This window comes from Petromyzon marinus, unplaced genomic scaffold, assembly GCF_048934315.1.
Source record: "Petromyzon marinus isolate PM22_M1 ecotype Great Lakes invasive population unplaced genomic scaffold, UKy_Petmar_22M1.pri1.0 PM_Scaffold_17, whole genome shotgun sequence".
Lineage (NCBI taxonomy): Eukaryota > Metazoa > Chordata > Hyperoartia > Petromyzontiformes > Petromyzontidae > Petromyzon > Petromyzon marinus.
Window position 1 is genome coordinate 1,259,650 of NW_027423135.1, and position 27,331 is coordinate 1,286,980.

At 54.9% G+C, this 27,331-nt stretch overlaps 2 protein-coding genes across 2 annotated transcripts in view; one reads left to right on the plus strand and one right to left on the minus strand.

Annotated features, from left to right (window-relative positions):
* The first annotated feature begins 1,111 nt into the window (after positions 1-1,111).
* On the plus strand, positions 1,112-15,167 carry LOC116938491 (neuroserpin-like). Its single transcript, XM_076063665.1, has 8 exons — positions 1,112-1,782; positions 2,628-2,837; positions 4,727-4,915; positions 5,469-5,667; positions 8,893-8,987; positions 10,577-10,663; positions 12,287-12,382; positions 14,752-15,167. Exons 1-8 carry the CDS (start codon positions 1,209-1,211, stop codon positions 14,811-14,813), a joined length of 1,512 nt encoding a protein of 503 aa, XP_075919780.1. The 5' UTR covers positions 1,112-1,208; the 3' UTR covers positions 14,814-15,167.
* A 3,424-nt stretch (positions 15,168-18,591) lies between these two features.
* The window catches only part of LOC142922778 (uncharacterized), a 30,844-nt gene continuing 22,104 nt past the window's right edge, over positions 18,592-27,331 (minus strand). Inside the window, exon 2 of the mRNA XM_076063664.1 lies at positions 18,592-26,803. Coding sequence (XP_075919779.1) covers positions 26,074-26,803 — 730 coding nt within the window. The 3' untranslated portion in view covers positions 18,592-26,073. The remainder of the gene's footprint in view (positions 26,804-27,331) is intronic.

Consider the following 27,331-nt stretch of genomic DNA (forward strand, 5'->3'; position numbering starts at 1 on the left):
GAGTTCAATTCCCGCTCACGGCCAACACCAGCGGTGACGATTATCTGAACCGGTTCTGGGCGGCCGCCCCTAGGTCGACTCAGCCTCAAATGAGTACCTGGTGCCGTGTGTAAACATCGTCACTGGAGAGACAAAGGCGGCCGGGCATGGTGCTGGCCACTCACCCACCCCTCCGGCCTTAACAGGTGCTCGCAAATAGCACTTGCCCCAGCAGTCTGTTGAGGCTACACGGGGGATCTTTGTTTTGTGTGTGTGGTCTGTGTCAATTGTTTACTCCTGACCACCACACGGCCATGTGGTGGAATTCCCACACGCGTGACTACGTGACACCACTAGACACCACTAGACACATACACAGAGACACACACACACAGAGACCACGGTGAGACACACACAGAGAGACACACACACAGAGACCACGGTGAGACACACACACAGAGACACAGACACACTCAGACACCACTAGACACACACAGAGACACACACACAGAGTCACACACACAGGGACACACACACAGACACTACTAGACACCACTAGACACCACTAGACACAGACACACACAGACACACACACACAGACACACACAGAGACCACGGTGAGACACACACAGAGAGACACACACACAGACACACACACACAGACACACACAGACACACACACAGACACACACACAGACACACACACACACAGAAACACACACTCACAGACACACACACAGACACACACACAGACACAGGCACAGACAGACACACACACACACACAGACACACACACAGACACACACACAGACATACACACACAGATACACACACAGAGACCACGGTGAGACACACACAGAGAGACACACACACAGACACACACACAGAGACCACGGTGAGACACACACAGAGACACACACACAGAGACCACGGTGAGACACACGCAGAGAGACACAGACACCACTAGACACCACTAGACATACACAGACACACACACACAGACACACACACACACACAGACACACACACAGACACACACACACAGACACCACTAGACGCAAAAGGGGGGGGGGAGAGGGGGGGGCGATGTGCCGTCGAGGCAACTGCGGGCCCTTGAAAAGGAGACGTCACGGAACGTCGTCACGGTTTTGTTTTCAGTTCAGATCGAGATACGTGCCGACGTCCGCTGATCACCGCTGCAAACTCCGCAGACTCCGCCGCAGCCGCTGATGATGCCGACGACGACGATGACGACGACGATGACGATGATGGTGGTGGCGGTGGTGGTGGCTGTGGTTGTGGGCCTCGGTGATTCGCCGATGCCAGCCGATACGGAGGGAATCCCCGGTCCAGGGGGAATCCCCGGTCCAGAGGGAATCCCCGGTCCAGGGGGAATCCCCGGTCCAGAGGGAATCCCCGACCTCGAGAGGATCCCCGGTCCAGAGGGAATCCCCGGTCCAGAGGGAATCCCCGACCTCGAGAGGATCCCCGGTCCAGAGGGAATCCCCGGTCCAGGGGGAATCCCCGGTCCAGGGGGAATCCCTGGTCCGGAGGGAATCCCCGGTCCAGAGGGAATCCCCGGTCCAGGGGGAATCCCCGACCTCGAGAGGATCCCCTCCCTCGAGGGAATCCCCGACCTCGAGAGGATCCTCGATTCCGGGGGCGTCCTGGCGACTCGCCTCTACGCCGAGCTGCGTGGGGGGAACGTCATCGCGTCTCCCCGCGCCGTGCGGGGAATCCTCCACGTGGCCAGACTCGCAGCCTCCACTGATGCACGGCGGCAGATAGACGCGGCCATGGGAGGTGGGTGGGTGGGTGAGTGGGTGGGTGAGTGGGTGGGTGAGTGGGTGGGTAAGAGAGCGAGTGGGTTAGTGGGTGGGTGGGTGAGTAAGAGAGCGAGTGGGTGGGTAAGAGAACGAGTGGGTGGGTGGGTGAGTAGGTGGGTGGGTGAGTGGATTGGTGAGTGGGTGAGTGGGTGGGTGAGTGGGTGAGTGAGTGGATGGGTGGGTGGGTGAGTGGGTGGGTGAGTGAGTGGGTGAGTGTGGTGGTGAGTGAGTGAGTGAGTGGATGGGTGGGTGAGTGTGGTGGTGAGTGAGTGAGTGGGTGAGTTAGTGAGTGAACACCTCCAAACGCCTCTCTCTCTCTGTGTCCACCGCTCCTCTGGCGCGCTTCACCTGCACCACCACCTCCACCACCACCTCCACCACCACCACGTCCACCACCACCTCCACCACCACCTCCACCCCCACCTCTACCTCCTCAACCTCCACCATCACCTCCACCACCTCAACCTCCACCACCTCCACCACCACCACCACGTCCACCACCACCTCCACCACCACCTCCACCACCATCTCCACCACCACCTCTACCTCCTCAACCTCCACCTCCACCACCACCACCACCTCAACCTCCACCCCCTCCACCACCACCTTAACCACCACCTCCACCACCACCTCTACCTCCTCAACCTCCACCACCACCTCCATCACCACCACGTCCACCACCACCACCACCTCTACCTCTTCAATCTCCACCACCACCTCCATCACCACCACCACCTCAACCTCCACCACCACCACCTCCACCACCACCTCCACCAACTCCACTACCACCACCACCTCCACCACCACCACGTCCACCACCAGGAGCTGAGCTCCGTGCGACCCCACGTGGTGCCCTGCCGGGCCTCACGTGGGCCACGGAGGTGTTCGTCCAGGGCGGCTTCACGCTGCGCGAGGCCTTCACGGCGGAGGCCTCGCGGAGATTCGGCTGCTTGCTGCCCCGCGTCGACTTCGTGGAGAATCCCGGCCTCGCGGCCTCCACCATCAACACGTGGGCCTCCACACTCACCCAGGGTGAGTCCACCCCTCCACACTCACCCAGGGTGAGTCCACCCCTCCACACTCACCCAGGGTGAGTCCACCCCTCCACACTCACCCCCACGTGGGCCTCCACACTCACCCAGGGTGAGTCCACCCCTCCACACTCACCCAGGGTGAGTCCACCCCTCCACACTCACCCCCACGTGGGCCTCCACACTCACCCAGGGTGAGTCCACCCCTCCACCATCAACACGTGGGCCTCCACACTCACCCAGGGTGAGTCCACCCCTCCACACTCACCCCCACGTGGGCCTCCACACTCACCCAGGGTGAGTCCACCCCTCCACACTCACCCAGGGTGAGTCCACCTCTCCACACTCACCCAGGGTGAGTCCACCCCTCCACACTCACCCAGGGTGAGTCCACCCCTCCACCATCAACACGTGGGCCTCCACACTCACCCAGAGTGAGTTCACCCCTCCACACTCACCCAGGGTGAGTCCACCCCTCCACACTCACGCAGGGTGAGTCCCCCCCTCCACACTCACCCCCACGTGGGCCTCCACACTCACCCAGGGTGAGTCCACCCCTCCACACTCACCCAGGGTGAGTCCACCCCTCCACACTCACCCCCACGTGGGCTTCCACACTCACCCAGGGTGAGTCCACCCCTCCACACTCACCCAGGGTGAGTCCACCCCTCCACACTCACCCAGGGTGAGTCCACCCCTCCACACTCACCCAGGGTGAGTCCACTCCCACGTGGCCGTGTGGAGCTGGTCGTGGCTGGGCCTGTCGGAGACACTGGGTCCAAGCCCTGGCTCTCAATGGCGGGGGGGGGGGGTTCATGATGACCGTGCTGATGATGATGATGCCCAGGCTGATGATGATGACGATGCCCATGCTGATGATGATGATGATACCCATGCTGCTGATGACGATGCCCATGCTGCTGATGATGATACCCATGCTGCTGCTGATGACGATGCCCATGCTGCTGATGATGATACCCATGCTGCTGATGATGATACCCATGCTGCTGCTGATGATACCCATGCTGCTGCTGATGACGATGCCCATGCTGCTGATGATGATGCCCATGCTGCTGATGATGATACCCATGCTGCTGCTGATGATGATACCCATGCTGCTGATGATGATACCCATGCTGCTGCTGATGACGCTGCCCATGCTGCTGATGACGCTGCCCATGCTGCTGATGACGATGACCATGCTGCTGCTGATGATACCCATGCTGCTGATGATGAAACCCATGCTGCTGATGATGATACCCATGCTGCTGATGATGATACCCGTGCTGCTGCTGATGACGATGCCCATGCTGCTGATGATGAAACCCATGCTGCTGATGATGATACCCATGCTGCTGATGATGATACCCATGCTGCTGCTGATGACGATGCCCATGCTGCTGATGATGATACCCATGCTGCTGATGATGATACCCGTGCTGCTGCTGATGACGATGCCCATGCTGCTGATGATGAAACCCATGCTGCTGATGATGATACCCATGCTGCTGATGATGATACCCATGCTGCTGCTGATGACGATGCCCATGCTGCTGATGATGATGCCCATGCTGCTGATGACGATGCGCATGCTGCTGATGATGATGCCGATGCTGCTGATGACGGTACCCATGCTGATGATGATTATGCCCATGCTGCTGATGATGATACCCATGCTGATGATGATGCCTATGTCGCTGATGACGATACCTATGTCACTGATGATGATGATGTCCATACTGATGATGCTGATAATGCTAATGTCCATGATGATGCTAATAATGATGATGCTGATAATGATGATGCCCATGCTGATGATGCCCGTGCTGATGATGCCCGTGCTGATGATGCCCATGATGATGGATGATGCCCGTGCTGATGATGCTGCAGGGGGGGTGTCCCAGCTGGTGAGCGAGGGGGATCTCTCCCCGCTGTCCCGCGTCCTCATCGCGAGCTCCGTGGCCATGCACGCCCCCTGGGCCCACGCCTTCACCCTGGGGCCCCCCACGACCTTCACGCCTCCCGCGGGCCCCCCCAAACTCACGGACATGATGTTCCAGGAGGGCGACATCGCCTACGGTGGGCGAGCTGCCACTGGGGGTGCCCCCTAGGCTAGACCCACACAGCAGTCAATCACCACCACCCCTACTACTGACAGACTGATGCACAGGGACAGCTACCACTGGGGGTGCCCCTAGGCTAGACCCACACAGCAGCAATCATCACCACCCCTATTACTGACAGGGACAGCTGCCGCTGGGGGTGCCCCTAGGCTAGACCCACACAGCACAGCAATCACCACCACCCCTACTACTGACAGACTGATACACAGAGACAGCTGCCACTGGGGGTACCCCTAGGCTAGACCCACACAGCAACAGCAATCACCACCACCCCTACTACTGACAGACTGATACACAGAGACAGCTGCCACTGGGGGTACCCCTAGGCTAGACCCACACAGCAACAGCAATCACCACCACCCCTACTACTGACAGACTGATACACAGAGACAGCTGCCACTGGGGGTGCCCCTAGGCTAGACCCAACACAGCGATAAACATTCTCGCTCTAACAATTCCCCCCCCCCCGCCGTGCCCGGCGTGTTTGGTTTGCCCCACCACCGACGCAGGAGAGTTCGAGATCCCCGGCGGTGGCGGGGCGTACCAAGTGGCGTCGCTCCCCTACGCGGGGGGGGACCTCGCCATGCTCGTCGCCCTGCCCGGCCTCCACGTGGAGCTGTCTGGGCTCGAGGGTCACCTGACCCCGGAGCTCATCGCCCATTGGATGGAGTCTCTGCGCGTGCAGGAGCTCCAGATCCACTTGCCAAAGTGAGTGGCTCCCGGTCGATGAGAGAATGTATTCGATAATAATAACTGATAATAATATATAATGATCATTTATAATAATATAACGAGCCAGGAATGTCTGTGTGTAACGCGCGTGACGTCACTCCACGTCGACCAGCCACCCTCATTAATAATCATGAGCCGGTGACGTCACTCCGCATGAAGGTGGTGGAGCGGAAAGGGGCCGTCCATAAATGACGTCACGCGATTTTTGACCCCCCCCCCGCCCTCGTCACACGACGTCACAAAAAGACCCCCCCCTCAAATATGACGTCACAAAAAGTCAGACCCCCCCGCTCAAATATGACGTCACAAAGCTCTGCCACCCTCCCCCCCAAAATAAAACACGCTTCAAATCGCTTTAAACTATTGTTGTCATTGTAGTTGCTTATTTTAATGTGGCGCTACACTCTGATGTTGTAGGTAGAAAACATCACAAAGTCTATTTATATCTTCTTTGGTTCTTTCGGTAAAGTCACGTAGAATGAGAATAAAATAATAAATTGATAAAATAAAATAACACAATAATATTCTCACGGCGTTTCGGCCACAACACAAGCGGCCTTCATCAGGTGAAGGGGGCGAGACTGTCTGGTAGGACAGCGCTGGAGTGAGAGAGCCACGTTCAGATCACGGCTTTTAAGCTGTGTAAGAGGAACAAAGAGCCTTGACAAAGGAATTAGCATAAAATTTAGCATTGAAATGGCTGAATGATTAGCTTGTGACTGGTCACAGAAATAGCTATGTTAAAAGTTAAAGCATACACATCCGCAGAGGCACCCATTGTTAAAAGGAATTAGCATAGAATTTAGCATTGAAATAGCTAAGTTAAGGCATACACATCCGCAGAGGCACCCCTTGACAAAGGAATTAGCATAAAATTTAGCATTGAAATGGCTGAATGATTAGCTTGTGACTGGTCACAGAAATAGCTATGTTAAAAGTTAAAGCATACACATCCGCAGAGGCACCCATTGTTAAAAGGAATTGGCATAGAATTTAGCATTGAAATAGCTAAGTTAAAGTATACACATCCGCAGAGGCACCCCTTGACAATGGGATTAGCATAGAATTTAGCATTGAAATGGCTGAGTGATTCGCTTGTAACTGCTACAGAAATAGTTACGTTGAAGTCAGAGCATACACATTCACCGAGGCACTTAGTACAAATCAAACAGGAGAATTTAGCATTGAAATAACTAGGCGAGCCACTTAGTACAAAATCAAACAGGAGAATTTAGCATTGAAATAACTAGGCGAATTTAGCATTGAAATAACTGGGTGATTTTGCTAGGTGACTGGTCACAGAAATGACTACACATCTGAGCTATTCACAGTACTATATAGTGAACCAATAAAAACTAAAATATAAATTACCTTCATGTTATCAATAAACTCTATATTCTCCAATCAGCTAAGCTGCAACCGCAGGAAACAAAAAAACTAAAACAGGAAGAAAAAACCATCTTAAAGTGACTGCGTGTGACTTTGAGCCACCAAACTCTGTGTGCCAAAAATCCCAGTGGGATGCAAGCCAAACAACAACCACAACAACAACCACAACAACCACAACAACAACCCTACAAGACAACTTTAGATTAAGGCCATCAGTCGAACTCCGTGCTACAGCAAACACAAACCTATGGCCAAATGTAACAACAGTGATCATAGGGACTGTGAACCGAATATTTTTTTTTAACAATAAACGACACAAACAACATGCACCACCAAACAGCAGGAGCATCAGTAGCAGGGTAAACATTTCACAATGCACCTTTAAATAATCAGCGCACTAAATCAGAAACAAGGGGTAAAAAAAAACATGACGTCATACTCTGGGTTGTTTCGGTAAAGTCCACGTGGGATTTAAATCAAATAAAATCATATTTTGATGAGATGGTTTGTATGGGATCGAGTTCACCGCAATATTTGAACCGCATGCGGCGATTGGGGTGGACATGCAAACGAATATTACTGAGGGGGGAGGAGCTCCAGATTGAGTGACGTCACCCGCTCATGAATATGAATTAGGGGGGGGGGCTGCTCGATGTGGAGTGACGTCACGCGCGTTACACACAGACATTCCTGGGTGATGATCGGGGGGTTGGTGGGGGGGGAGATGGTGGGGAGGTGGTCAGAAGGTGGGTGGGGGGTTGGTGGGGGGAGGTTATATTATACAGCGATGTCTGTGCATCGTCACCACAATCACCGCATTGACGCCGTTAATGCGGTGATTGTGGTGATTGTGGTGACGATGTCTGTGCATCGTCACCACAATCACTGCATTGACGGCGTTAATGCGGTGATTGTGGTGATTGTGGTGACGATGTCCGGCATCGTCACCACAATCACCGCATTGACGGCGTTAATGCGGTGTCACGAGAGATGTTGACTACCTCGCCTGGTACGCAGGAGGTCGTGGGTTCGATCCCGAGCTGTGAACTACCTGGAATGGCATCCCTCCTGCAGTCCTGTACACCAGGAGAGGTCGTCAACATCTCATAGCGCATAAATACTGCAACGTCTCTGTGTGGGTCGCTAATCACCCCCCCACCACCACCAACCCCCACCACCAACCCCCCCACCACCTCCCCCCCACCAACCCCCCCACCAATCCCCCCCACCAATCCCCCCCACCAACCCCCCCACCAATCCCCCCACCACCTCCCCCCCACCAACCCCCCCCACCACCTCCCCCCCACCTCCCCCCCACCAACCCCCCCACCAATCCCCCCCCACCAACCCCCCCACCAATCCCCCCACCACCTCCCCCCTAACCAACCCCCCCCACCAATCCCCCACCACCTCCCCCCCACCAACCCCCCCCACCAACCTCCCCCACCACCTCCCCCACCACCTCCCACCACCTCCCCCCACCACCCCCCCCACCACCACCCCCCCCCCCCCACCTCCCCCTCCCACCACCCCCCCACCATCTCCCCCACCACCTCCCACCACCTCCCCCCACCACCCCCCCCACCACCTCCCCCCACCAACCCCACCCACCACCACCCCCCCCACCACCACCCCCCCCACCTCCCCCTCCCACCACCCCCCCACCACCTCCCCCCCACCACCCCCCCCACCACCTCCCCCCCACCACCTCCCCCACCACCTCCCCCCACCACCTCCCCCCACCACCTGCCCCCACCACCTCCCCCCACCACCTCCCCCCACCACCTCCCCCCACCACCACCACCCCCCCAGGTTCCGTGTGTGGCACCGCGTGGCTCTGCGTGAGCCGCTGCGCGCCGCGGGCGTCTCAGACGTCTTCAACGAGGGCGGCCTCACGGGCATGGCCGGTGAGCAACTGGCGAGTTGTTTGCGTGCAACTGGTTGCGGGCAACTGTTTGCGTGCAACTGGCGAGTTGCGGGCAACTGTTTGCGCGCAACTGTTTGCGTGCAACTGTTTGAGTGCAACTGGCGAGTTGCGGGCAACTGTTTGCGTGCAACTGTTTGAGTGCAACTGTTTGCGTGCAACTGTTTGCGTGCAACTGTTTGCGTGCAACTGTTTGCGTGCAACTGTTTGCGTGCAACTGTTTGCGTGCAACTGGCGAGTTGCGGGCAACAACTGTTTGCGTGCAACTGTTTGAGTGCAACTGTTTGCGTGCAACTGTTTGCGGGCAACTGTTTGCGTGCAACTGATTGGGGGCAAATGTTTTGCGAGCAACAGTTTCAGATCAACTGTTTGCGGACAACTGTTTTCTGGAAACTGTTTTCAACTGAGCAAGCGGTCGGACTGGTTTAGACTTCAGATTCTTGAGTGAGGATGCGTGAGTGAGTGAGCGTGTGGATGAGCGTGGGTGAGTGTGTGGGTGAGTGTGTGGGTGGGTGGGTGAGTATGTGGGTGTGTGAGTGTGTGGGTGTGTGAGTGTGTGGGTGGGTGAGTGAGTGTGTGGGTGGGTGAGTGTGTGGGTGTGTGAGTGTGTGGGTGGGTGAGTGTGTGGGTGTGTGAGTGTGTGGGTGTGTGAGTGTGTGGGTGTGTGAGTGTGTGGGTGTGTGAGTGGGTGAGTGTGTGAGTGTGTGGGTGTGTGAGTGTGTGTGTGAGTGAGTGTGTGGGTGTGTGAGCGTGTGGATGAGCGTGGGTGAGTGTGTGGGTGGGTGAGTGTGTGGGTGGGTGAGTGTGTGGGTGGGTGAGTGTGTGGATGTGTGAGTGTGTGGGTGTGTGAGTGTGTGGGTGGGTGGGTGAGTGTGTGGGTGTGTGAGTGTGTGGGCGGGTGAGTGTGTGGGTGGGTGAGTGTGTGAGTGAGCGTGTGGATGAGCGTGGGTGAGTGTGTGGGTGTGTGAGTGTGTGGGTGGGTGAGTGTGTGGGTGGGTGAGTGTGTGAGTGAGTGTGTGGGTGTGTGAGTGTGTGGGTGTGTGAGTGTGTGGGTGTGTGAGTGTGTGGGTGGGTGAGTGGGTGTGTGAGTGTGTGGGTGTGTGAGTGTGTGGGTGGGTGAGTGGGTCTGTGAGAGACGGGGAGACACACACAGTCACACAGTCACACACACACAGTCACACACACACAGTCACACACACACTCACACATACACACACTCAAACCCACACTCACTCACACACACTCACACAGTCATTCACACACAGTCACACACATACACACAGTTACACACACACTCACACACACTCACTCACACTCACACAGTCATTCACACACACTCACTCACACACACATACACTCACACAGTCACTCACACTCACCCACCCACACACCCACACACTCACCCACACACTCACCCACCCACACTCTCACTCACCCACACACTCACACACCCACACACTCACCCACATACTCTTTGTTGTGACTGTGTGTGTGTGACTGTGTGTGTGTGACTGTGTGTGTGTGTGACTGTGTGTGGTGTGTGTGACTGTGTGTGTCTCCCCGTCTCTCCAGACGCGCGTGACCTCAAGTTCACCGACGCCATCCACGTGGCAGCAATCGACGTCACAGAGCAAGGGACCCACGCCTCTGCTGCCAGCGGTACCACCACCACCACCATCAGCAGCATCATCAGCAGCATCATCAGCATCACCACCACCATCACCATCAGCAGCATCACCACCACCATCATCATCAGCATCACCACCACCATCACCATCATCAGCATCACCACCACCATCAGCAGCATCACCACCACCATCATCAGCAGCAGCAGCATCATCATCAGTAGCATCAGCACCAGCAGCATCATCAGCAGCAGCATCATCAGCATCACCGCCACCATCATCAGCATCATCAGCAGCAGCATCAGCAGCATCATCAGCACCAGCAGCATCAACATCACCATCAGCAGCATCATCAGCATCACCACCATCATCAGCACTATCATCAGCATCACCATCAGCACTATCATCAGCATCACCATCAGCACTATCACGACCACCTCCTCTGTGGTTGTCGGCTCAGTATCTCGGACCCGGCCATTACTACACAGCCCCCTGCTGCTGCTACTGCTGTGTGCAGTGTGCTGCTGCTGCAGTGTGCTGCTGCTGCTGCAGTGTGCTGCTGCTGCTGCAGTGTGCTGCTGCTGCTGCAGTGTGCTGCTGCTGCTGCTGCAGTGTGCTGCTGCTGCTGCTGCAGTGTGCTGCTGCTGCTGCAGTGTGCTGCTGCTGCTGCAGTGTGCTGCTGCTGCTGCAGTGTGCTGCTGCTGCTGCGTGCAGTGTGCTGCTGCTGCTGCAGTGTGCTGCTGCTGCTGCAGTGTGCTGCTGCTGCTGCAGTGTGCTGCTGCTGCTGCTGCAGTGTGCTGCTGCTGTGTGCTGCTGCTGCTGCAGTGTGCTGCTGCTGCTGCAGTGTGCTGCTGCTGCTGCAGTGTGCTGCTGCTGCTGCTGCAGTGTGCTGCTGCTGCTGCTGTGTGCTGCTGCTGCTGCAGTGTGCTGCTGCTGCTGCAGTGTGCTGCTGCTGCTGCTGCAGTGTGCTGCTGCTGTGTGCTGCTGCTGCTGCAGTGTGCTGCTGCTGCTGCAGTGTGCTGCTGCTGCTGCTGCAGTGTGCTGCTGCTGTGTGCTGCTGCTGCTGCAGTGTGCTGCTGCTGCTGCAGTGTGCTGCTGCTGCTGCTGCAGTGTGCTGCTGCTGTGTGCTGCTGCTGCTGCAGTGTGCTGCTGCTGCTGCAGTGTGCTGCTGCTGCTGCAGTGTGCTGCTGCTGCTGCAGTGTTGCTGTGTGCTGCTCTGTGCTGCTGCTGCTGCTGTGTACTGCTGTGTACTGCTACTGCTGTGTACTGCTGCTACTACTACTGCTGTGTACTGCTGTGTACTGCTGTGTACTACTCCTGCTGTGTACTGCTGTGTACTACTCCTGCTGTGTACTGCTACTACTACTGCTGCTACTGCTATGTACTGCTACTACTGTGTACTACTACTACTGTGTACTGCTACTGCTGTGTACTGCTGTGTACTACTACTGCTGTGTACTACTACTGCTGTGTACTGCTACTGCTGTGTACTGCTACTGCTGCTACTGCTGTGTACTACTACTACTGCTGTGTACTGCTACTGCTGTGTACTACTACTGCTGTGTACTGCTACTGCTGTGTACTGCTACTGCTGCTGCTGCTGTGTACTACTACTACTGCTGTGTACTGCTGCTGCTGCTCCTGCTGCGTGCTTCAGGGTTGGTGGGCGCAGTGAAGATGAGCCTGGGGCCTCCTCCTCGCCGCCTCCTCGTCGACCGCCCCTTCCTCTTCCTCATCCTGGACACGCGCTCAGGCAAGCCACCCCACCCGGGCTTCTCGCGACAAATTTTTTTTTTATTACACGCTTTGGGGCCGTCCATAAATGACGTCATCGCGATTTTGGACGTTTTTTGACCCCCACCCCCCGCTCGCTCGTCACACGGCGTCCCAAAAAGTCAGACCCCCCCCCCTCAAATATGACGTCACAAAGCTCTGCCCCCCCCCCCCCCAAAATCATATTTACATTTTAAAAATAAAACACGCTTCAAATCGCTTTAAACTTATTGTTGTCATTGTAGTTGCGTATTTAATGTGGCGCTGCACTCTGATGTTGTAGGTATAAAACATTTATTACAAAGTCTATTTAATTAGGTAGAACGTGTTGCCTATAGTTATTTATAAAGTTGCGCGTTTTGACGTGACGTCACATTTCTCAAACCCCGCCCCCCCCCTCGTCACGCCTCGTCACGCATCGTCACAAATATCTGACCCCACCCCCTAGGTGCGTGACGTCACTTATGGACGGTCCCTTTTTATTATAAATCATGTGACTCAATTTTACCCCACTTCCCAATGTGGTATCGACTGCAAATTTGGTGCAGTTATGTCATACTGATGACAATACTATATTCTATCATTAAAAATAACAAAAACGTTATTTTGTAGATGTTATGTCGTTTATTGTTAAATTGGAATCACAGTTCGTATTATCACTGTTACATTGTTTTTTTATAGCTTTACTTTGGTGATTTTGAAAACGTTTTGGTTTAGCCACGTTTGTTTGTTGTCGTAGTGCAGAGTTAGCCTGATAACTTTCATCTAAATTGTCTCATGGTTGTTATTGTTCGACACGCATCCCGCTGGGATTTTTGCACACAGCGTTGAAATGCGGTGCTTTGTCTCTGGAAGACTTCGCCGCTTAATTTCCCAGGATTTTTTTCCCGTTGCGCGCAGCCACTTTAAGATGTTTCTCGTTTCGATATAAAGCTTTCGTGACTGCAAGGATTCATCTTCTTTGGTTCTTTCGGTAAAGTCACCACCACGTAGAATGAGAATAAAATAATAAATTGATAGAATAAAATAACACAATAAAATTCTCACGAACGTTTCGGCCACAACACAAGTGGCCTTCTTCAGGTGAAAGGAACAGACCTGTCGGGACGACAGAGCTGGTTGAGAGAAGTGAGGCACCTTGACAAAGGGGTTTACATATCAAACATGAGAATTTATTTAGCATTGAATATGTAAACCCCTTTGTCAAGGTGCCTCACGTCTCTCAACCAGCTTAAAGGACGCTGCGAATCTTAACAACGTTCACTGAAGCTCTGTCGTCCCGACAGGTCTGTTCCTTTCACCTGAAGAAGGCCACTTGTGTTGTGGCCGAAACGTCGTGAGAATTTTATCGCGTTATTTTATTCTATTAATTTATTATTTTATTCTCATTCTACGTGGTGACTTTACCGAAAGAACCAAAGAAGATGTTTCTCGTTCTTGTTTTTAATTTGTTGCGGATGCACCCGAATCAAGAGCCGCATGGCTCACAGGGCCATACCTAATACATGAAACTGAAAACTGAATCGGCTGGGGTCTAATTGTCCACGCTCAACTAACGTTGCCTCTAATCGGCCACGGTCTTTCACGTTGTGGGAAGGAAGCTTCGGGGTCCGCTTCCTAGAGTCGTGGAGTTCTGCCATTACTAGCGGGGTACATTTAATAAAAGCGTGTTTTTTTTAAAGTTTTTTTTAAAGTTTTTTTTATATTACTTATTGTTGTTTACGCCCAAAGATGTGGTCAGCCCACGCGGTGTAGAGACGCCGTTGTGAATGGACTGCATGGGGGGAACGGAGCTTCTGAATTGGTCTGTGAACAGTTAAGTCACGGATGAGGGGTCATAGACCCATAGATATACAGAGACCCATAGAGATAGACAGAGACCCATAGAGACCCATAGAGATACATAGAGACCCATAGAGATAGAGACAGAGACCCATAGAGACCCATAGAGATACATAGAGATACATAGAGACCCATGGAGACCCATAGAGACCCATAGAGATACATAGAGATACATAGAGACCCATAGAGACCCATAGAGATACATAGAGACCCATAGAGATACATAGAGACACATAGAGACCCATAGAGATAAATATAGACACATAGAGACCCATAGAGATACATAGAGACCCATAGAGGCTACACGGGGGATCTTTGTCTGTGTCTACCTTCATAGGTGGTGCTTCTACTCGCTACTAACAGCACTTGCCCCTGCAGTCTGTTAGAGGCTACACGGGGGATCTTTGTCTGTGTCTACCTTCACAGGTGCTGCTGCTACTCATTACTAACAGCACTTGCCCCTACAGTCTATTGACGAGGCTACACGGGGGATCTTTGTCTTTGCAGGAGAGATCTTCTTCATGGGCCGGGTCAGTGACCCGACCTCGGAGTCCAACCCCAACCCCTAGCACACGTGGGAGGGGTCAACGCCTCCACCTCCTACGACCCAAACACACAGCCCCACACACACACAAACACACACACACAAACACACACACACACACAACCCCACACACACACACAACCCCACACACACACACAACCCCACACACACATACAACCCCACACACACACACAACCCCACACACACAACCCCGCACACACACAACCCCACACACACACACAACCCCACACACACAACCCCGCACACACACAACCCCCCCCCCCCCCCACACACACACACACAACCACACACACAACCCCACACACACACACAACCCCACACACACACAACCCCACACACACACAACCCCACACACACACAACCCCACACACCGTCCCCCCCCCCCCCACACACACAACCACACACACAACACAACCACACACACAACCCCACACACACACAACCCCACACACACACACAACCCCCCACACACACACAACCCCACACACACACAACCCCACATACAACAATGATCGAGAAGGGGGGCGTGGCCTCCTGTCGGAGACTCGGGGCTATTGCGGTGGGGGTCTCCTCCGCCTGATGTCAAAGTGAACGCCTCTTCAATAAAAGTGCCACCTCAAGACAAGTGTGTCAAGTTGTCATTACATTTGTGTAATGACGACAGAGCTGACATGCGGTGTGAGTGGACTGGTGGCCACGGGAGGTAATGACAGGGGAGTCAGCTGTGAGTGTGAGTGGACTGGTGGCCATGGGCGGTAATGACAGGGGAGTCAGCTGTGAGTGCGAAGGGACTGGTGGCTACGGGAGGTAATGACAGGAGAGTCAGCTGTGAGTGTGAGTGGACTGGTGGCCACGGGAGGTAATGACAGGGGAGTCAGCTGTGAGTGTGAGTAGACTGGTGGCCACGGGAGGTAATGACAGGGGGAGTCAGCTGTGAGTGTGAAGGGATTGGTGGCCACGGGAGGTAATGACAGGGGAGTCAGCTGTGAGTGTGAAGGGACTGGTGGCCACGGGAGGTAATGACAGGGGGAGTCAGCTGTGAGTGTGAAGGGATTGGTGGCCACGGGAGGTAATGACAGGGGAGTCAGCTGTGAGTGTGAAGGGACTGGTGGCCATGGGAGGTAATGACAGGGGAGTCAGCTGTGAGTGTGAAGGGACTGGTGGCCACGGGCGGTAATGGCAGGGGAGTCAGCTGTGAGTGTGAGTGGACTGGTGGCCACGGGAGGTAATGACAGGGGAGTCAGCTGTGAGTGTGAAGGGACTGGTGGCCACGGGAGGTAATGACAGGGGAGTCAGCTGTGAGTGTGAGTGGACTGGTGGCCACGGGAGGTAATGACAGGGGGAGTCAGCTGTGAGTGTGAAGGGATTGGTGGCCACGGGAGGTAATGACAGGGGAGTCAGCTGTGAGTGTGAAGGGACTGGTGGCCATGGGAGGTAATGGCAGGAGAGTCAGCTGTGAGTGTGAAGGGACTGGTGGCCACGGGAGGTAATGACAGGGGAGTCAGCTGTGAGTGTGAAGGGACTGGTGGCCACGGGAGGTAATGACAGGGGAGTCAGCTGTGAGTGCGAAGGGACTGGTGCTCACGGGAGGTAATGACAGGGGAGTCAGCTGTGAGTGCGAAGGGACTGGTGGCCACGGGAGGTAATGGCAGGGGAGTCAGCTGTGAGTGTGAGTGGACTAGTGGCCACGGGAGGTAATGACAGGGGGAGTCAGCTGTGAGTGTGAAGGGACTGGTGGCCACGGGAGGTAATGACAGGGGAGTCAGCTGTGAGTGTGAGTGGACTGGTGGCCACGGGAGGTAATGACAGGGGAGTCAGCTGTGAGTGTGAAGGGACTGGTGGCCAAGGGAGGTAATGACAGGGGAGTCAGCTGTGAGTGCGAAGGGACTGGTGCTCACGGGAGGTAATGACAGGGGAGTCAGCTGTGAGTGCGAAGGGACTGGTGGCCACGGGAGGTAATGGCAGGGGAGTCAGCTGTGAGTGTGAGTGGACTAGTGGCCACGGGAGGTAATGACAGGGGGAGTCAGCTGTGAGTGTGAAGGGACTGGTGGCCACGGGAGGTAATGACAGGGGAATCAGCTGTGAGTGTGAGTGGACTGGTGGCCACGGGAGGTAATGACAGGGGAGTCAGCTGTGCGTGTGAAGGGACTGGTGGCCAAGGGAGGTAATGACAGGGGAGTCAGCTGTGAGTGTGAGTGGACTGGTGGCCACGGGAGGTAATGACAGGGGAGTCAGCTGTGTGAGTGGACTGGTGGCCACGGGAGGTAATGACAGGGGAGTCAGCTGTGAGTGCGAAGGGACTGGTGGCCACGGGAGGTAATGACAGGGGAGTCAGCTGTGAGTGTGAGTGGACTGGTGGCCACGGGAGGTAATGACAGGGGAGTCAGCTGCGAGTGTGAAGGGACTGGTGGCCACGGGAGGTAATGACAGGGGGAGTCAGCTGTGAGTGGACTGGTGGCCACGGGAGGTAATGACAGGGGAGTCAGCTGTGAGTGTGAAGGGACTGGTGGCCACGGGAATGTTCGAGCAAGGAGCGTGGTCAGGTCAGGCGACGGACGAGGATGGTGGAGTCTGCCGGTGGAGCGAGCGTCCAGAGTCGGCGAGAACGATCGAGAAGGGGGGCGTGGCCTCCTGTCGGTATATAAGGGGGAGATGCGCGGGAGACTCGGGGCTATTGCGGTGGGGGTCTCCTCCGCCTGATGCCAAAGTGAACGCCTCTTCAATAAAAGTGCCACCTCAAGACAAGTGTGTCAAGTTGTCATTACATTTGTGTACGCACGCGCGCGTATGTGTTGTGTGTTGTGCGTGTTGTGTGTGTTGTGTGCGTGTGTTGTGTGTGTTGTGTGTGTTGTGTGTGCGTGTGTTGTGTGTTGCGTGTGCGTGTGTTGCGTGTGTGCGTGTGTTGTGTGTGTGCGTGTGTTGTGCATGTGTTGTGTGTGCGTGTGTTGTGTGTGCGTGTGTTGTGTGTGCTGTGTGTGTTGTGTGTGTTGTGCGTGTGTTGTGTGTGTTGTGCGTGTGTTGTGTGTTGTGTGCGTGTGTTATGTGTGTTGTGTGTTGTGTATGTTGTGTGTGCGTGTGTTGTGCGTGTGTTGTGCGTGTGTTGTGCGTGCGTGTGTTGTGTGTGCGTGTGTTGTATGTTGTGCGTGTGTTGTGTGTGCGTGTGTTCTGTGTGCGTGTGTTGTGCGTGTTGTGTGTGCGTGTGTTGTGTGTGCGTGTGTTGTGTGTGCGTGTGTTGTGTGTTGTGTGTGGTGCATGTGCGTGCGTGTGTTGTGTGTTATGTGTGTTGTGTGTGTTGTGTGTGCGTGTGTTGCGTGTGTTGTGTGTGTTATGTGTGCGTGTGTTGCGTGTGTTGCGTGTGTTGCGTGTGTGTGCTGTGTGTGTTGTGTGGTGTGTGTGTTGCGTGTGTTGTGTGTGTTGTGTGTGTTGTGTGTGCGTGTGTTGTGTGTGCGTGTGTTGTGTGTGTTGTGTGTGTTATGTGTGTTGTGTGTGTTGTGTGTGTTATGTGTGTGTGTGTTGTGTGTGTTGTGTGTGTTGCGTGTGTTGCGTGTGTTGCGTGTTGCGTGTGTTGCGTGTGTTATGTGTGCGTGTGTTGCGTGTGTTGTGTGTTATGTGTGCATGTGTTGCGCGTTGTGTGTGTTGTGTGTGTTGTGTGTGCGTGTGTTGTGTGTGTTGTGTGTGTTGTGTGTGTTGCGTGTGTTATGTGTGTTGTGTGTGCGTGTGTTATGTGTGTTGTGTGTATTGTGTGTGTTGCGTGGCTAATGCCAAGAGAAGCGACGCAGATGAAACGTAGGCAACAATTATTATTTGTTCATTGTTATCATACAAAATACCCCGTTACAAACGTAGCTCTCGGTATAAAAACACACGCAGCCCCTAACCCACTCCCCCTCCTCCCCCCAGCTGCACGGCCAGAACCGAGGGGATGGGAGGGGGGGCACTTGGCCTACTCTTCCTAAGCTACTTGCGATGAGAGCGCAGACGCCCAAAAAAGGTGCAGAATCGACGTACGACTTTAACAAAAAAAACTTATATATACACACACGTGCGTGTACACGCACACACGCACGTACACACACGCGCGCACGTACACACACGCACGTACACACACGCACGTACACACACGCACGTATACACGCACGCACGTACACACACGCACACACGCACACACACGCACGTATACACGCACGCATGCACGTACACACACGCACGCACACGCACACACGCACGCACACGCACGCACACGCACACACACACACGCACGTACACACACGCGCACACACGTACACGCACGCACACACGTACACGCACGCAGCAACACAGGGAGAGCAACGTCGAGTATCCGACCTGACCGGTTAACCGCCCCGCACGCGCAGCCCATTGCAAAAAGGGAGGAGGGGGGGGGAGTGTCTGACCGAGCAGCACCCATCATCCATCACCCTCCTCCCGGGGTGGGTAAAATAGTACCGCTTAGGCGGGGTGGGTAAAATAGTACCGCTTAGGCGGGGTGGGTAAAATAGTACCGCTTAGGAGGGGTGGGTAAAATAGTACCGCTTAGGCGGGGTGGGATCATCGACAGCGGACTGACTAACGGGTCGAATCGCGCGCCACCACCACCACCGCCACGCTGAAACCTCCCAGCCCCGCCATGGCAATGTGGAGTTTCCACCACTGGAGACGGAGGGAGAAGGGGGGGGGTCGAATTGGCTTACACGCCGCTGAAATGGAGACAGACAGAGAGACCGAGAGATACACGGAGAGACAGAGAGACACAGAGAGACACACAGAGAAACACACAGAGACATAGTGAAAGAGAGACACACAGAGACATAGTCAAAGAGAGACACACAGAGACAGTGAAAGAGAGACAGACAGAGACATAGAGACACAGTGAAAGAGAGAGACTCAGAGACAGAGTGAGAGAGAGACACGGAGAGACAGAGAGACACACAGAGAGACACACACAGAGAGACACACACAGATAGTTACAGCGAAAGAGACACACACAGAGAGAGACACACAGAGACAGAGAGTAAGAGAGACACAAAGAGAGAGACAGAGAGTGAGAGAGACAGAGACACAAAGAGAGACAGAGAGAGACACAAAGAGAGACAGAGAGAGACACAAAGAGAGAGACAGAGAGAGATTCTAGATTTGAAGCTTTCGTGACTGCAAGGATCCATACTCTTTGGATCTATTCGGTAAAGTCACGTAGGTGAAAAATAAAATACCCCTATAGGTTCTCCCTTATCACCAGTGATAGCCAATGTTTTCATGGAGAAATTTGAAGCAGACGCCATCCAGACTTTCACCCTCAGACCTTCCCTGTGGAAGAGATATGTAGACGACACTTTCGTCATTTGGCCACATGGCTTCCCAGCTTTGAACCTCTTCCTACACCACATCAATTCTAGACATCCCGCCATCAAATTCACCATGGAAGTGGAGAAAGATGGCAAGCTGCCGTTCTTGGATGTTCTGTTTGAGAGGAGACCTGATGGCTCATTGCGACATTCTGTCTACAGGAAACCCACCCACACAGATTCCTACTTGAAACCTGATTCCCACCACCACCACCCGACTCAAAATAATTCTCTCATCAAAACGTTATACCACAGGGCTCATTGCATTTCGGACCAACACCACCTGGCCAGTGAATTAAAACACGTACACCTGGCCCTCAAGAGAAACGGATACTCTGACCGTACCATCCGCCAAGCTGTTTCTCCCTCCATACAGAAACAACCACTTGATACTCCGGTCAAAACCATCACACTACCATATATAGCAGGCGTTACTAAAAAGATCTCCAAAATTCTAAACAAACACAAGATCCTGGTCCGGTTAAATACAGTACACAAAATCCGTGACCTGATCCCATCCGTGAAGGATGTCATTCCTGACTTACAGTACCCCGGGGTTTACAAATTGATCTGCACTTGTGGTGATTGCTATATCGGGGAGACGAAACGACATGTCTCTGACCGAATTCGCGAGCACAAATCAGATTTGAAACACGGCAGAACGAATTCTTCTGGCGTAGCTGATCATTGTTACAATGCTGTGGGGGATCACGATATAATTTTCTCCGATACCAAGGTCCTTTGCAAACCGACGGGTTATCATCAGAGATTTGTCCACGAGGCAATTCAGATCTACAAACACGGACACAATTTCAACCGAGAAGATGGTTTCAAATTAAGCAACCATTGGAAAGATGTTCTAAATCGAACCAAACATTAAACTAATTTCCAATGGTACAGTATATTTATTCTAGTAGTGGCACTCCAAACTTCCAGGGTGGTGTATTATCATCTTGTGCTAATTCCAAGCGTTGTTAGTGGCGTATTTTATGCTAATTTCCTTTTCAAGGCGTTTTCTGTTTACCACCCCCACAGCTTAAAAGGAGGCGACCAGCGCTTGGCTTGCTTCACTCCAACGCTGTCCACTGGACAGGTTGGTCCCTTCACCTGATGAAGGCCGCTTGTGTTGTGGCCGAAACGTCGTGATTTGTGTTATTTTATTTTTTTACCCACGTGACTTTACTGAATAGAACTAAAGAGTATAGACAGAGAGAGACACAAAGAGAGAGACAGAGAGACAGAGAGTGAGAGAGACACACAGAGAGACAGAGAGAGAAAGAGACAGAGAGACAGAGAGTGAGACAGAGAGACAGAGAGTGAGAGAGAGACACACACAGAGAGACAGAGAGAGACACAAAGAGAGAGACAGAGAGAGACACACAGAGACAGAGAGAGAAAGAGACAGAGAGATAGACAGAGAGACAGAGAGTGAGACAGAGAGACAGAGAGTGAGAGAGAGAGACACACAGAGAGACAGAGAGACACAAAGAGAGAGACAGAGAGTGAGAGACGCACAGAGAGACAGAGAGAGAAAGAGAGAGACAGAGAGTGAGACAGAGAGTGAGAGAGACAGAGAGACAGAGAGAGACACAAAGAGAGAGACAGAGAGACAGAGAGAGACACAAAGAGAGAGACAGAGAGAGAAAGAGAGACAGAGAGTGAGAGACACACAGAGAGACAGAGAGAGCTCACGTACGCGATCCATGGTTTGGGGCTCTTCAGTGCAAAACAAAACAAGCATCAGGAAATGTTGAACCATGATCCTGAACCCCCCCACCCACGTACCCTCCCCCATACCACCACCGCTAACTTCTACCGATGGCGGTAGTGATGGTGGTGGCGATGTCGGTAGTGGCGGTTGGCGGTTGATGGTGGTGGTGAAAGTTCAGGAGTCGGACGCCTCATGCGGAGGTCCTGCTGCTGCTGCTGCTGCCGTTACCACGTGGCCTTGGCAAATGTAAAGAGGAAGGCGCTCCGCTCCAACAGGACACCCCGAGGAGCCACAAGGACCACGCCTGGAGGAGAGTCCTAGCCCTGCGTCTCTCCGGAGAGGCCCCGCTGGAGGCAACTCCGCTCCAGCCCGACGCACGACCGCGTCGGCGACCTCGGCTGGAGCGTCGCCCACGGCACCGTCAAAACCACCAACGCGCTTCACCGACACGTCCCCCCGAGTTGCCGGTCCCGCGGTGAAGTGGAGACGGTGGCGCGCCGATACGTGGAGCGCGGAGAGCCTGGACTCGCCGTTCGAGGTCCTTGGAAACATCCTCCCGAGGTTCAGCCTCCGCTTCTCCCCGACGGTGGGTCCTCATCTTTGCACACGGTCCTCATCTTGAGGGGCCGGTGAACGTGCTCGTCGGCCACGCCAAGCTCGCCGTACACAGGGCGAGGAAGGTGGCCCTGGGCATCTTCCGCGCTCCGGTCGGTGCCAGGCTGGTTGGGCCGGAGTTCCCGGAAGGCGAGCGACGCAGCCGAGCCACGCCGTGCCGGCCGCGTGCTCGGAGGCAGAAGACACGGGGGAGCCCTGCGTGGAGACACGGGCTGCCGTCGGAGGCCGCAGGACCGCCAGGAGGCCTGGGTGCGGATGCAGCACTTGTCGTAGTTTAACATTTTTTTTGTTTAATACAAAAATAAAAAAAATTACGTAGAAAACAGGGAGAACATACAGAGAGAGGGTGTAGAGAGAGGGTGGGGGGTAGAGAGAGAGAGGGTAGAGAGAGAGAGGGGGTAGAGAGAGGGGGTAGAGAGAGAGAGAGGGGGTAGAGAGAGGGTGTAGAGAGAGGGGGGGTAGAGAGAGAGGGGGTAGAGAGAGAGAGGGGTGTAGAGAGAGGGTGTAGAGAGAGGGTGTAGAGAGAGAGAGAGGGGGTAGAGAGAGGGGGTAGAGAGAGAGGGGGGGTAGAGAGATAGGGGGTAGAGAGAGAGAGGGGGTAGAGAGAAAGGGTGTAGAGAGAGGGGGGTAGAGAGAGAGGGGTTGGAGAGAGAGGGGGTAGAGAGAGGGGGTAGAGAGGGGTAGAGAGAGAGGGGGTAGAGAGAGAGGGGGTAGAGAGAGGGTAGAGAGAGGGGGTAGAGAGAGAGGGGGTAGAGAGAGAGGGGGTAGAGAGAGAGAGAGGGGTAGAGAGAGAGGGGGTAGAGAGAGGGGGTAGAGAGAGAGAGGGGGTAGAGAGAGAGGGTGTAGAGAGAGAGGGGGTAGAGAGAGAGGGTGTAGAGAGAGGGGGGTAGAGAGAGAGGGGGTAGAGAGAGAGGGGGTAGAGAGAGGGTGTAGAGAGAGAGAGGGGGTAGAGAGAGAGGGGGTAGAGAGAGAGGGGGTAGAGAGAGAGGGAAGGTGTAAGGAGGAGGAGCGGAGCGTGATTCTTCGTGTTGATGTTTGTGTCTACGTAGAAAGTAGCACAGATTGATTTTGTTGCACAATGGTAAACACGGAAAGTCTTTCATTTAAACGGGGGGGGGGGGGGCAAAGCAAAGCAATGGACAAAACAAATAAAACTGAAATGAACGAAGCAAAGTGCCGACTAAACCGACGAGCATCATCTTGTTTCCTCTGATCGTAAAAAAAATTAAAAAGGCGAGAGGGAGGGAGGGAGGGAGCGAGAGTAGTCAAGCCGCCTGCTGGCTGGGCCATTGCTGGGGCTGTGGGTGCTGCCGCTGACACCTCAGACCAAGCGTCTCATCATCACCTCACCCTCCCCCTCCTGTAGCGGAGAAACGCCGCAGCCGTGGATATAAGTGCGGAAATGGACATCTTAAAAAGTCAAATGGAAAAGCTGCAGCGGCAGCGGCAGGAGCTTTTGATTCTGCAACTGGAGCTTCTGCTGCAGATGCAGCTGGAGGTGCAGCAGCAGCAGCAACTGAAGCTTCTGCTGCAGAAGCAGCTGGAGGTGCAGGAGCAGCAGCAACTGAAGCTTCTGCTGCAGATGCAGCTGGAGGTGCAGCAGCAGCAACTGAAGCTTCTGCTGCAGCTGCAGCTGGAGGTGCAGCAGCAGCAGCAACTGGAGCTTCTGCTGCAGACGCAGCTGGAGGTGCAGCAGCAGTAGCAGCAGCAGCAGCTTGTGGACCAGCAGCTTGAGCTGCTGCAAGAGCAGCAGGAAGAAGAACCTGCCGCTGAAACTTGACCTTGGACGAGGGACGCGAAGGGACGGCGGTGGAGGAACAAGCGGTGCGAGAAGAGGCATCCCTTGAACTCGTGGGATCGCGAGTCCACCCTGCGTCTCGCAGCAGGCGTGTACCGCAAGGAGGCTCTTTGTGAGAAGCTCGCGCGCGGCCTCGATCGGAAGGGAGTGAAATCCCCGGCGAATCGGGCCAAAGGCCGGTGGAAGACCCTGCACACCGCGCCTCCCGCAAGGCCCTGCTGCTGGTGAAGCAGCCAGCTACGGTGCTCTGGACATACGCAGTACACGAGACAAGATTTGACATGTTCCCCCGATTAGAATTACGAAATGATTATTTTTTTCCATTTAAAGCTTTCGTGACTGCAAGGATTCATCTTCTTTGGTTCCTTCGGTAAAGTCACCACGTAGAACGACAATAAAATAATGAAGTAAAACGATAAAAATTCTCACGACGTTTCAGCCACAACACAAGTGGCCTTCTTCAGGTGAAAGGAACAGACCTGTCGGGACGACAGGTCTGTTGAAGCTCTGTCGTCCCGACAGGTCTGTTCCTTTCAACCTGAAGAAGGCCACTTGTGTTGTGGCCGAAACGTCGTGAGAATTTTATCGTTTTATTTTATTATGTTATTCTCATTCTACGTGGTGGTGACTTTACCGAAAGAAGCAAAGGCGATTCTTTTTTGTTTTGCCATCGGCAAGAGCTGTAATTTGATTGAATAAACTACGCGAGCACAAACAATGGAAGAGAGGGAGCTCTGCGTGGAGATACCAGCTGCCAGTCGGGGGCCATGGGGCTGCGAGGAGTGTCGGGTGCAGATGCAGCACTTGTCGTAGTTTAAAAAAAAGTTAATTACGTAGAAAACAGGGGGTAGAGAGAGAGAGGGTAGAGAGAGAGAGAGGGAAGGGGTAAGGAGGAGGAGCGGAGCGTGATTCTTCATATTGATGTTTGTGTCTACGTAGAAAGTAGCACAGACTGATTTTGCTGCACAATGGTAGAACACGGAAAGTCTTTCATTTAAACGGGAGGGGTGGGAGCACATGAAGCAAAGCAATGGACAAAAAACGAAAAAACCAAATGATGAACGAAGCAAAGTGCCGACTAAACCGAGCTTCTTCTTGCTTCCTCTGATCGTAAAAAAGGGAGAGGGGGAGAGATAGAGGTGGAGGGAGATGGAGGGAGATGGAGGGAGGTGGAGGGAGATGGAGGGAGATGGAGGGAGATGAAGGGAGGTGGAGGGAGATGGAGGGAGATGGAGGGAGATGGAGGGAGATGGAGGGAGTACAGAGGGAGAGAGAGAGGTAAAGAGAGAGAGAGATATTCGTGTGGTGCTGCGATGTGGAAATTCCAACATTCCCATGTGAGGAATGGGCAGCCGTGGTGGTGGTGTTGGTGGTGGTGGTTGGAGTGGCGGCGACTGCGGCAACAGCGGAGCCAGCGGAGTTGGCGGGCGGCGCCTCGCCGATGACTCCACGCAGAGGCCGAAGCTGACATGGACGGCCGCTGCCACGCACGGGGCAGAGGAAGCTACCCCCCAACGACGATGACGACGATGCTTAATAAGGGCGAGGCCAGAAGCCAGCGGTGGTTGGCGGGAGAGCTCGGCACGGCCACGGCTTGGCCGGCGATCTCCAAACGCGGCGGGGACCGCCGCTACTCGAAATCTGTCACGCTCGCCCTCCTCCTCGTCACCGCTCCTCCCTCTCACCTCCTCTTCACCTCTCTCCCTCTCCACCTCATCACCGGTCCACCATCTCACCCCCCCCCCCAACGCTCCATCTCACCACGAGTCCTCCCGCCATCTCACCTGCCTCTGGCCTTCCCGGCCTTCTCCACCCTCTCCTCCCTCTCCGCCTCCTCCTCCTCCTCCGCCGCCTCCTCCGCCTCCTCCTCCTCCGCCTCCTCCCGCCTCCACCGCTCGCCGCCGCCGCCGCCGCCGCGCCTCCTGCGCTCGGCCAGCGCCTCGACGCGCCCCTCGAACAGCTCGAGGGCGTAGGCGTAGAGGCGCGCGTCGAGGGCGTTGATCCTGGCGATCTCGCGGCGCGCCGCCGCGTCGAGCACGCCGCCCGCCGTCGCCATCGCCCCGCCGGCCCTCGTGGCGTTGAGCTGCTCGAAGCCGGCGCCGAACGCCATGCCGAAGGCGTCCTCGAAGAGCGCCTGGCTGTCGCGCTGGCGCTCCGTCAGCCCGAAGAAGGGCATCGCGCGCAGGTTGCGCTTGGCGCTCTCGAGCATGCGGCGGTCGCGGTCGGCGCCGCCGACGGCCGTCGCGTTGTAGCAGGCGACGAGGCGCAGGTCGGCGAGCATCCGCGTCTGCCGGTTCGCCGCAAGGTTGTGCGGGCACGCCAGGAAGTCGGCGAGGGAGACGCCCGACCAGTCGGCGCCCGCGTAGCACGGGGGCAGCTCGCCGAGGGCGGGCGGGCGGCCCGCGCAGAGGTGCGGGGACGAGCGCCACGTGGCGCCCCGGCGGACGTGCTGCCACTCGCTGAGGTAGCGGGCCGTGGGCTCCCGCAGCAGCGTGATGTAGTAGTAGTTCCTGTGGTGGGGGCGGCGGGGGGTGGCGGCGGAGGGGGGGGGGGGGGGTCGGGGTGATGAAGGCGGACATAGACTCGGCACTGCACCATAGACTCGGCACTGCACCATAGACTCAGCACTGCACCATAGACTCAGCACTGCACCAGAGACTCAGCACTGCACCATAGACTCAACACTGCACCAGAGACTCGGCACTGCACCATAGACTCAGCACTACTACCCATAGACTCAACACTGCCCCATAGACTCAGCACTGCACCATAGACTCATCACTGCAAAATAGACTCAACACTGCACCATAGACTAAGCAATGCACCATAGACTCAACACTGCACCATAGAACCAGCACTGCCCCATAGACTCAACACTGCACCACAGACTCAACACTGCACCAAAGACTCAACACTGCACCATAGATTCAACACTGCACCGTAGACTCAACACTGCACGATAGACTCAACACTGCACCATAGACTCAGCACTGCACCATAGACTCAGCACTGCACCATAGACTCAACACTGCACCATA

Excerpts from the sequence above, each read along its gene's own strand:
- LOC116938491 (XM_076063665.1), top strand. The coding sequence starts at position 1,209 with ATGATGCCGACGACGACGATGACGACGACGATGACGATGATGGTGGTG. Across the intron at positions 1,783-2,627 it reads GATAGACGCGGCCATGGGAG|GAGCTGAGCTCCGTGCGACC; the intron begins GTGGGTGGGTGG and ends GTCCACCACCAG. Across the intron at positions 5,668-8,892 it reads CTCCAGATCCACTTGCCAAA|GTTCCGTGTGTGGCACCGCG; the intron begins GTGAGTGGCTCC and ends CCACCCCCCCAG.